This window comes from Photinus pyralis, unplaced genomic scaffold (assembly GCF_008802855.1).
Source record: "Photinus pyralis isolate 1611_PpyrPB1 unplaced genomic scaffold, Ppyr1.3 Ppyr1.4_LG3a, whole genome shotgun sequence".
NCBI classification, from domain to species: domain Eukaryota; kingdom Metazoa; phylum Arthropoda; class Insecta; order Coleoptera; family Lampyridae; genus Photinus; species Photinus pyralis.
In genome coordinates, this window is record NW_022170509.1 from 174,474 (window position 1) to 185,326 (window position 10,853).

Genomic DNA, 10,853 nt, shown 5'->3' on the forward strand with positions numbered 1-10,853 from the left:
GTATTCTTGTATAAAACTCTTCCGTTCAACCTTAACGCCGCAGTAAATGCGAATTCCTCTGGTTCGTACGTAATATTTACACAAGCCTTTTGATTAAATCTATCTAAAATGGGACCGGTGCAACAACCACAATCACCCCCCGCGCACGAACATGGCAATCTGACTCCTTGAAGCAGCGGAGGTTGCGTGCTGGTGGTAATGGCCTCTTGAGGTACAACGTCCGTTGAATTTTTAACAGAATTTGGTTTTAAACTTGTCGAATTTGCTGCTTCTGTAAACAGAAAGAAGTTGTAGGCGATCACTTAAACTGTATCAACAAACATTACCGGCTGCATGCGATATTCCGTTCCAATAAAACAGAAGGAAAAAGTGCATCAAAATTGTCTCTTTCATGTTAAGAACCTAACTGTCTCTGCGCTTCCTTCAACATGTTACGCATAAAAGTACCGTTAGCGGACCACATTTCGCTATTGCCGTTTCTAAGAATTGCGGTTATAACAAAGTTGTTTTATTAAAAACGAAACTAATTCAACACTAAATTACACTCAACGTATGTACATTACAAAAGCTTCAATAAATAATAATAAATAACTTAACTAAATATAGCACCAACCGATAATGTGCGCGATTCGTTTTTTTGTTCTTTGGTACGCTCTTATCTGTCATCGTCATCCTCCTCATCGTCGTCATATTCGTCATCGTCATCCTTTTCGCGTTTATTCTTGTTTTCAGACGATATCTGGTCTTTCTTGGGTACCTTTTCGGAATCTTCGCCAGTTAACGTGTCCACCATCCCATCGACTATCTCATCAACCACATCCTCCGAATGTTGCGGCTTCACAACCTTTTCCGAGTTTCCCTCGGCGGTAACAGTTTTGTTCTTTACTGAACTGTCAGAACCTTCGCCTAAAACGTCTTCAACTGCCGCGGATATGGGATCATCATCTTCATCGTCGTCATCTGCATCATCTTCCCCATCCTTTATAATTAAGTTTTCCACAACTTCCGTACTGTTATCTTCCTCATCTTCTTGCGGTGGTGTACTCGACGTTTCCGCTCTGAAAGTTGTTACTTCCATGGCACTTGTTTCTGACGAAACCGCACTGACCGTTGTTAATTCCACTGATGCTGGTTTTGCGCTCGATATATCGGAAAGATTTTGTAGCAAAACAGCGGCGGTAGTGACTGTCGGTTGCTGTGAAACTGTTGGTAGTTTTTCGGCAACATTTTCAGGAGTACCTTGCGCATGCTTATCGGTCACTGGTTTACCAGTGGATGTTACTGTTGGTGTAAATGTAACTTTAGTCACTGGTTTGGCAGTCGTTGCTTTTACCAGTGGTTTAACTGTAGACTTTTTAATCAACGGCTTACTTGGACGAGATTTTAAAGGAGCTTTTGTGGGCGCCACCGGAACCTTTTTGACAGGAGTTGGTTTTTTCACTTTGTTACTTTCGGATTCTGTTTCCACGCCAAATAAATCACCAACGAAGTCGTCGTCGAATACGCTAAATCCTGTGTAATCGACTGCGTCAACGTCATTGTCATATTCATCGTCGTCATCGTCAAAATCGTATTCATCGTCGTCGTCATCGTCGTCGTCGTCATCATCTTCATCTTTATCTTTGTTATTCTGGATATTTACCACTGGAAGTTGTTGAGCCGGTTCTACTTTTAGTCCTTTAGGTCCAAAGCGGAAGCAAGACACGCGTAGTGACGCTTCTATGTCTTGTAACGCTCTAAGTTCAAGTCCCAGGCACGCTTTAAAATCTTCACCTTCACGAGTGATGCCATAAACTCGACCGCAGAATTTTGAAACTCCACCCGGCAACTGCATGCATATCGGTTTTGGTTTCCTGCCTAAAACAGTGCGTATTTAACGGTGGTATAGTCGAATATTATTATTACCTGATATCGTCGTATTAGAAAGTACACGTTCTCCAAAGCTCAACGAAACGGCGAGTCGATCTCCCTGCAGGTACTGAAGGGTTGCGCAACCCGGTCCCCGTACGGAAACAACGGGGAAGTTAAAATCTCGACAGCAATTGCAGAGCTTAGTTGAACAGTTGCAGTAGTTGCTGACATCCTGTCGTACCTTGTGGTTAACCCTTCTTGATTTGCGTATCGAGTATCTCCGGTTGTTTGGTAATCCTTTAGAATCTGCGAAACGAGTACACACTCAATTTATGTTTATTCAACGATTTGTAATTCATCCCTATTTTTACATACTGTTAACATATTTACAATGTCCTAAGTAGTGCGGAACTGAAATGTGGCGTTATGCTCACCAATTACTCTGGATGCCGCGAATGCTAATAACACAAAGATTAATAGCAACTCAAAGATGAGCGACAATCGCATGTTGATTCGGATTAAATCCTGTAAAATAGGAAAATATTAAAGTTGGCTGTCCTAATAAATCAAGAAACAATCGGGACTTGAGCCTCCCCTAAATAATGTAATGCGTTGTACAATTTGCGCACGCTTTTAAATTACCAAGTTAAATCAAGATGTCAAAAACATTTAATCTAAGTGTCCTGTTGCAAAAAAGTCCCCCTGATACAATCGCATGTGTTATACTGTTATTAATTGTCACTATTACGGTTTCCCGGCACGCTACCTTGTGCAGTGTAAGTATTTTGACCCTTGTAATCAAAACACTTATTTGAGAAAATATACAAGAGACTATTTCCCAATTATCCACTTGCAGTATTCTCTCCTGATACAAATTGAAATATACCAAAATACGTACTCACCTCTGTTATAAAAACAACTACAAATTGAAGTACGATGATTTATGTACTACCAGTAACTTAATGATTGCCTGTGTAATTCAGCATAAAGCGGTCTTCGCCCCTTCTTCAGTTTTCGTTGCCCGAAGAGGGGCCAGAATGTCGGTCAGTATGGTTATGGCTAGGTCAGCGGGAACGATGCAAACGTGAACTAAATGTATTTCAAATTCGTTTTCGACTTATTTTTAATAACTTACCTTAAATGAGATTTACGTCATCATTACCATTTACGATTTTCTCAAACTCGCGACAAAAATACCTACCTCCGTACTGTATGCGTGCGTTTAACCCCAATTTGAAGAAATTAAAAAGCGCTTTCACCAACGCCCCCCGTTGATTTATTCAAACTCGTTGTTTAAACATGATCATATAAATCCTTTATCCATAACTTTTAACTTTCCAAATTCTCTTCGACTCTATTAGATCTTCAAGTTAGAAATACGAAACCCACTACTCTCTCATATTTTATGAATGGTCTACTTAAGGGAAACTAAACTTTAGTTTGTCTCAATTATAAATTTATGGGAGTAAAAGGATTAGTACTTTACGAAAGAAGTACAATTACATTTAGTCCAACGCGGCTTTGGCTTTTTAGGCCGCCATTTTTATCTTATTGTATTATTTCGAACGCGTGTGCAGCAAAACATTTTGAGACAGATACCAACTTACTGACTTGTGAACAGTTTCTGACTTTTTAAGGAAGCCCATCCATTAGTAGCCCCGCAGTACTACACTAATAATTCTATACGAGCGGATTATTTATTTGAAAAAAATGATAAGCAGTACAGCTTCTGAAGAGGACAGGGCACGGCCAAAGCAATGGACCTTAACTCAGACAAGGACTAGAAAACTATTAAATACAAAGCAAAACAACTTAAAAAAGTAATCGTAAACGATTTACAAAAAACCCATTTCCACTTGCATTCATTTCTCATTTGTAAGATGCAACTTTTATTAAAATTTCGTCGAACTCCGACCACAACTAAGAAAGTTAGAGTTGCATAATATGTGCAATCCATTTTTGACCTGCTACTTCAATGTCAGTTTGTAAAAAGAATCCTATCCTAAGATTTTAGAAGAATTGGTTCACAAATACCTAACGAATATGGGTCTGGGCATGCGCAACAATTATTGTTTTGCGTGTTTTTAGTCGGATCGAATTGCGCATGCGCAAAAGAAATTTTTTGATTCGACATTAGTTTCCCGTTTATTTGAGGTTCCTACCTACATATAAAATTTCTTTTAAATATCTTAACAACGGAAAACTGGATTGCGTAAATACAAAAGTTATGTTGGACAACGCACAACTGCACACGGACATACAGACGGACAGACAGACGGGCAGGCAGCAATACATCATTGTAAACGATCTCGAGGATAGTTAATAACCGGCAAAAGTGTAAAATGATGGTACATGAAAAACATAGATCTTTACCATAACTTTTTTAAGCAATAAACGTAGGAAAAATGCCTTCCTTGGTGTAAGCCTCGACACCATAACGAACAAAATAGCGAAAAAAGTATAACAATAGCTCTTAAGATAAAGTAGCGTCCAGACGAAGGGTCGGACGGACAGACGGACGGACAAAATGGCCACAATAGTGCATTTTCTTTGTGAAAATGCACTAAAAAACGAAATGCTTATGGCCTTACATGGCCATTTTTTTGAGACATAAATATTAAAAAAAATTAGAATTATGCGAAAATTTCAACACTCCCAAAAAAGACTAACGTTTTTTTAGTATTCACCCAAAGAGAGCCTTTAAAAAATTCTAATCTATGTTTATATAATATAGAAATTAAATCTCCCCTTCGAATGTTATTATTGTATCATCAGCATTTTCTAATGGCGCGTTAGAGGAAATGTAGAGGAAGTGGTCCGAATATGAGCTTTTGTTTATTGCTCATAACACTTAAAAATTATATTGAAAACAAAATAATTAGTGACAATAAATTGTCACATTGCCAAAACCCAAAAATTAAAGTGTGGTACTTTTTAGTGCATTTCCACAAAAATAAAAAATGCGCTATTGTGGTCACTTTGTCCGCCAGTTTGTCCGTCCGTCTGTCCGTCCGTCTGTCCATCCGTCCGTCCGTCGGTCCGCCTGGACACTACTTCTCGTTATTGTAAAAAAAAAACATTTTTTACATGTTCTATAATTTTACACTTTTGCCGTTTATTAACGATCCTAGAAATCGTTTATATGTTGTATTGCAGTCTGTCGTCTGTCTGTTAGTCTGTCCGTCTGTTCCTTTGTCTGTCTGTTCATCTATCTGTCCGTGTGAACGATAACTTTGTTTAGAAGCGATCCCTTTGAAATTTGGTAAAAGTAAAATTGATGGTTACTACTTTGAAAGCGACCAGAGCTGGGCAGAATACTTTCAAAAAGTATTTGAATACTAAATAGTAAATACTTTACACAAATCAATCAAAGGTATTTGAATACTAAATACTTTTACGTCCAGCACAAGCGAATACTAGATACAGATACATTGAAAAGTATTCAAATACTTAAAGAAATAAGTATTCAAATACTTTAGAATGTATTCAAATACTTTCAAAAGTATTCGAATACTTTCAAAAGTATTCGAATACTTTCAAATGTATTCGAATACTTTCAAATGTATTCGAATACTTTCAAAAGTATTCGAATACTTTGAAAAGTATTCGAATACAGTAAAAGGTATTCAAATACTTGTCACTCAAACACTTTAAAAATTTAAAATAGTATACTAGATAAAAGGCTTAATACTACTTAAAAAATCAAGTAGTATGGGGTTAGCTTTTTTTATATTTTTATTGTTATATACAAATTTAAGGGGAGTAAAAGCGTATTATTATTATTATTATTATATTATTATATAGGAGGTACCTACCAGGACCTTTCTTATACCAGTTATATCCTTAAGAATACGTGTACCAGTTTTCAAAGCGATCGTACGTCGTGCACATGATAGAAATTTTGGTGTAGTCGATTTTTGTAAAAAAAAAAAGGAAGGTTATACACTGTCTTTTTTTGAGTCCCGAAAAAAAAATTGTCTCAGATCGACCCGGACAACATTTTTTTTATAGAATGTGGCCTGTAGAATCCATAATTTAAAACAGTTCCAAGATTGGGCTACTAGTTCAAAAGTTACAGCCCTTTGAATTTTTTTTCGAAATTGGTTTCTTTTCTAGTCTATAACTTTTGATTGAGAAGTCTGATCGAAAAAGTACGAATTGTTTTGGATTCTACGCACCAAAATTAATAAGAAAAAATGTTTTCCCGAGAAATTTTGGTGTAGTCGATTTTTGGTAAAAAAGGAAGGTTATACACTGCCTTTTTTTGAGGCCCGAAAAAAAAATTGTCTCAGATCGACCCGGAAAAAAAATTTTCTTATAGAATGTGGCCTGTAGAATCCATAATTTCAAACAGTTCCAAGATTGGGCTACTAGTTCAAAAGTTACAGCCCTTTGAATTTTCTTTCGAAATTGGTTTCTAGTCTATAACTTTTGATTGAGAAGTCTGATCGAAAAAGTACGAATTGTTTTGGATTCTACGCACCAAAATTAATAAGAAAAAGTGTTTTCCCGAGGAATTTTGGTGCAGTCGATTTTTGGTAAAAAAGGAAGGTTATACACTGCCTTTTTTTGAGCCCGAAAAAAAAATTGTCTCAGATCGACCCGGAAAAAAATTTTTCTTATAGAATGTGGCCTGTAGAATCCATAATTTCAAACAGTTCCAAGATTGGGCTACTAGTTCAAAAGTTACAGCCCTTTGAATTTTCTTCGAAATTGGTTTCTAGTCTATAACTTTTGATTGAGAAGTCTGATCGAAAAAGTACGAATTGGTTTGGATTCTACGCACCAAAATTAATAAGAAAAAGTGTTTCCCGAGAAATTTTGGTGCAGTCGATTTTTGGTAAAAAAGGAAGGTTATAACCTGCTTTCTTTGAGGGACGAAGAAAAAATTGTGTCAGATCGACGCGGAAAAAAAATTTTCTTATAGAATGTGGCCTGTAGAATCCATAATTTCAAACAGTTCCAAGATTGGGCTACTAGTTCAAAAGTTACAGCCTTTGAATTTTCTTTCGAAATTGGTTTCTAGTCTATAACTTTTGATTGAGAAGTCTGATCGAAAAAGTACGAATTGTTTTGGGATTCTACGCACCAAAATTAATAAGAAAAAGTGTTTTCCCGAGAAATTTTGGTGCAGTCGATTTTTGGTAAAAAAGGAAGGTTATACACTGCCTTTTTTTGATCTCCGAGAAAAAAATTGTCTCACATCGACCCGGAAAAAAAATTTTCTTATAGAATGTGGCCTGTAGAATCCATAATTTCAAACAGTTCCAAGATTGGGCTACTAGTTCAAAAGTTACAGCGCTTTGAATTTTCTTTCGAAATTGGTTTCTAGTCTATAACTTTTGATTGAGAAGTCTGATCGAAAAAGTACGAATTGTTTTGGATTCTACGCACCAAAATTAATAAGAAAAAGTGTTACCCCGAGAAATGTTGGTGTAGTCGATTTTTGGTAAAAAAGGAAGGTTATACACTGCCTTTTTTTGAGGCCCGAAAAAAAAATTGTCTCAGATCGATTTGCTCTTTAAAGGGTTGAGTTACAATCGCCTATGAATTTTTTTAGATTCTATCAATTTAATAGTTAATATGCGGTTAATTAGAGATTATATTATAATCAATAAATACTAAGACTAATTAGCTTTTTAATCAGAAACAGGAGTATTTTTTACAAAATCGCTTTTGATGCACAGCAAATGCCACTAAACCAACGAGTACGTTTTCCTCCTTGAATTTTTGGAAAGGATCCTTCGACGTTCACCAGAACTCCAAAACTGCCACTCATTGCCCAGCTTGGCTTAGCATCTACATAACATTTTCGATTTTTTTAAAGATGTTTATTTTTTACGATCAATAAATCAATTTACAAAGGCTCCATTAATTGAGAATCGGAATTTTTATTATAAAAGCTATGCCTTATTGTCCGATATACTTATGTAATTCAATATTTTGAGTTCTATTGTAGGTTAAACATACAATGCATACATAAAAATACTCTAGAAAAAGAAAGTAGGATGTCGGTGGCTTAGAATGCAAGTCTAGGAACGTACATGTCCAGGAAAAGGAAGTTCCGTAGAAGCATAATTTCGTTTTCATAAATATAGCTTACGTTGACTGGTTCACATTAACACTACACCAAGTGGGTTTGGGTAATTGACACAGTGACCTCGTTGGGGGCCAAGGACCGAGAACCGTCGATGATGGTCGTGCATAAGATGCTTCAACCCAGAACCGTTCCGTCTACTTCGTCATTGTCACTGACCATCTCAAAAGATTGCATTCAGAATGCAGTTCAAGTTCATTTTTGCAAATGTAATTTTATTTACATCTTACGTATTTGCTCGTGAAAATACTCCTAATATAATGGGTAAGTGAAATTTTACTTCTATTATTTTAAATTACCATTTCTAATACCAAATGGCTCAAAATGTTTACCAGTGCAGCTATTATTCAATTGTTTGCTCATAGGACTGAACTGCTGAAAAACTACTCAGATTTCTTTTCATGTAATTCGTTATTTATTGTGTCCAGAAATCAACGGGGTTTATTCTTTTGCGCAAACAGCAAAAGCTGGGCTTATAACAGAAGATACTTTTGTTCAATAAACATTAACAAGAGATGCAAAATTTTGTTTTTATGATTATGGATTACTTTACTTAAAACGAATTATAAACAAACGATTCCAATTTTCGTCTCTACACAATAACGTAATCTTCTCATTCAGTGAGAAAGTGATTAATATTAGTACATTTGAAATTATAGGTTACGCCACCCCATACGATTTAAATTTCTGACGGTGTTACCACCCCGAGACGTAACGGTCCTCTTTTCGACCAAATGTCAGAAACTTGCATGTTTAGGCACCCTCCTATGAATTGCCCCTAAATCTCTCAATATCTTAGGCAGCCACGTTACAAAAGAGTTTCTATAATGACATTTTTGAATAGAAATGTGCGCAATTGCGTCGCTTTAGAAAAGTCGTACGCATTTCCCATGAATCTTTCTGCGGTTTTCATAAAGTTTACAAGGACTAAATTTGTTTGAATTATCGGACGATTAAATTTGAGATAAATGTTCATTTTCAGATTTACTAACGTGGGACTTGGAAGACGGAAGCGAAGTGGAAAAAAGAGACGAAAGTTCGAGTAATGTAACCGAAGTAAGGAGTTGCGTGTGTAATGGAGGTCCATCGTGCATGTGTTGCGTGGATTTCAACATCACTTACTTTGATTTCGGAGGACCCGGTATCTGTTAACTTATTCGGTAACAGCATTATTTCTTGACTATAAAAAAATTTATTATTTTAGGATGCGTGTACATGAAGTACATATCTCAGGAAAAGGGAATGGCTGTTAACGTTTCGTATGGGGAAAGCGTACTGCACAGTCAACTAGTAAAAGGGCCAAATCCGGAACCGGCGTGTATTTCAGTTTTAGTCGATTTAATAAAAGTATGCGCCCGTTTTTCCAATTTAATTCCTGTTCAAGACGGTTTACAAGGGTGCTTGCAATTGGAACCCACATTACTGGGAGATGTACAAACGAAGTTTAAGATAGGGTGCTTTATTATTGGACCCGATGGAATGAAACAAGACCCTACTGTACAGTCGGATATAACTCCATTTTTGTCTAATCAAAATTCCAATAAGAATGGAACAGGGTAATAATCTTAAATTGTGCATGACTTAGAATATTATTGCTTCTTGGCTTCTTTTTTTAAGTTAGACGTAATCGATAACGTTCCATGTCACTGATGACTTATTTCAGAACCGATGCCGAAGAAATTAATGAAGAGGAACTAATATCCGTTGTAAATGAGACGGCAGAGCAGGGTCTTGCTTTCTTTGGAAACTGGCTGGGGCTTTTTGGAGGTTCCGATGTTAACGAAACGGAATCCTCCAATGAAACCAACTTGGAAATTAGCACACTGAAGCCTGGTACAACAATACGTTAACGAATACTAGATTAATAAACAATAACTAGTCTAATTGGAAACTATAATTATTTAAATTAGTTTAGTTTAATTTATTTAATTTTAAGTGAAAACGGTGCGTAATTAGAGATACTACCTACTGCACTACTTTACATTTATAATCAAAAATGGTCGAATCCTTTTTAGTGTCTGATTTTAAACTGGTATTGCGTAAATTTGACGGTTTTTATTTAATGCTATAAACATTTTCACAATAAAACTTTAGTATATTATCATTGAATATTATTCAATGGTAGGTATTATTATGAACATTATAATAACACCATTAGTAAAATATTTCTCAATTATCCGCCGCGTAATCTTGCTGCAGTAATAAGCAACATGACGGGTTTTTGAGTTAAATGTGATGAATCCAAAGGGCTCCAAAACATAGTTCCACCTACACAATTCTTGAATGGGCATTGAGATACGAGACGGAGATCCCAGATGAAATGTTGAACATTTAGTGGTTATCTACCAAACATTTTTAGACCCTGGAAAATTTACAGGACATTATCTTGGATATCTTCGCCTTCGACCAGTCTGAAAAAGTAACGCAATTTCCCAAAATGGCTCAATTAGTTTCTGCACGATATCTCACTTTTTTTAAATTTCAAAAAAAACAAGGAAGCGCAGTTATTTCACATCAGATTGGATTAGATCACGTTAATTTGCTTCTGCCATTTTGAGTATAACACTATCAGTTTCGGAGCATAAAGGGGAGAATCCCCTCTCGGTATGTACTTAATGATTGATTGAAATTCGGAGGACAAAAAGGGTCAACCAACTGTTCTATTAATATTCTAACGAGATGATCAGTGCGTCACGGAATCACATATGATTTACTTACACGTTCATTAGATTTGGAGCACAAAAAGGGCGAATCTCCTTGAAATTAAGGACAAAAATCCAGCTTTGCTATCAATTAAATATTAATATAAGGAAATGATGGATATAGTCAAGAAATTGGGCAATGATTTAAAACATTCACAAATTTTAATTTAATATGTATCCATTTCATTAGGTTCGGAGTTTAA

At 36.0% G+C, this 10,853-nt stretch overlaps 2 protein-coding genes across 2 annotated transcripts; one reads left to right on the top strand and one right to left on the bottom strand.

Annotated features, from left to right (window-relative positions):
- Positions 1-492: 492 nt before the first annotated feature.
- LOC116165913 (nucleolin-like) lies at positions 493-2,898 on the bottom strand. Its single transcript, XM_031480664.1, has 4 exons — positions 2,754-2,898; positions 2,286-2,376; positions 1,906-2,157; positions 493-1,857 (listed from the first exon to the last, which is right to left on the bottom strand). Exons 2-4 carry the CDS (start codon positions 2,356-2,358, stop codon positions 656-658), a joined length of 1,527 nt encoding a protein of 508 aa, XP_031336524.1. The 5' UTR covers positions 2,359-2,376; positions 2,754-2,898; the 3' UTR covers positions 493-655.
- A 5,152-nt stretch (positions 2,899-8,050) lies between these two features.
- On the top strand, positions 8,051-9,921 carry LOC116166104. The gene is made up of 4 exons (XM_031480945.1): positions 8,051-8,212; positions 8,931-9,089; positions 9,153-9,504; positions 9,612-9,921. The coding sequence occupies exons 1-4, from the start codon at positions 8,131-8,133 to the stop codon at positions 9,796-9,798; spliced, it is 780 nt and encodes a 259-aa protein (XP_031336805.1). The 5' UTR covers positions 8,051-8,130; the 3' UTR covers positions 9,799-9,921.
- The last annotated feature ends 932 nt before the right edge of the window (positions 9,922-10,853 follow it).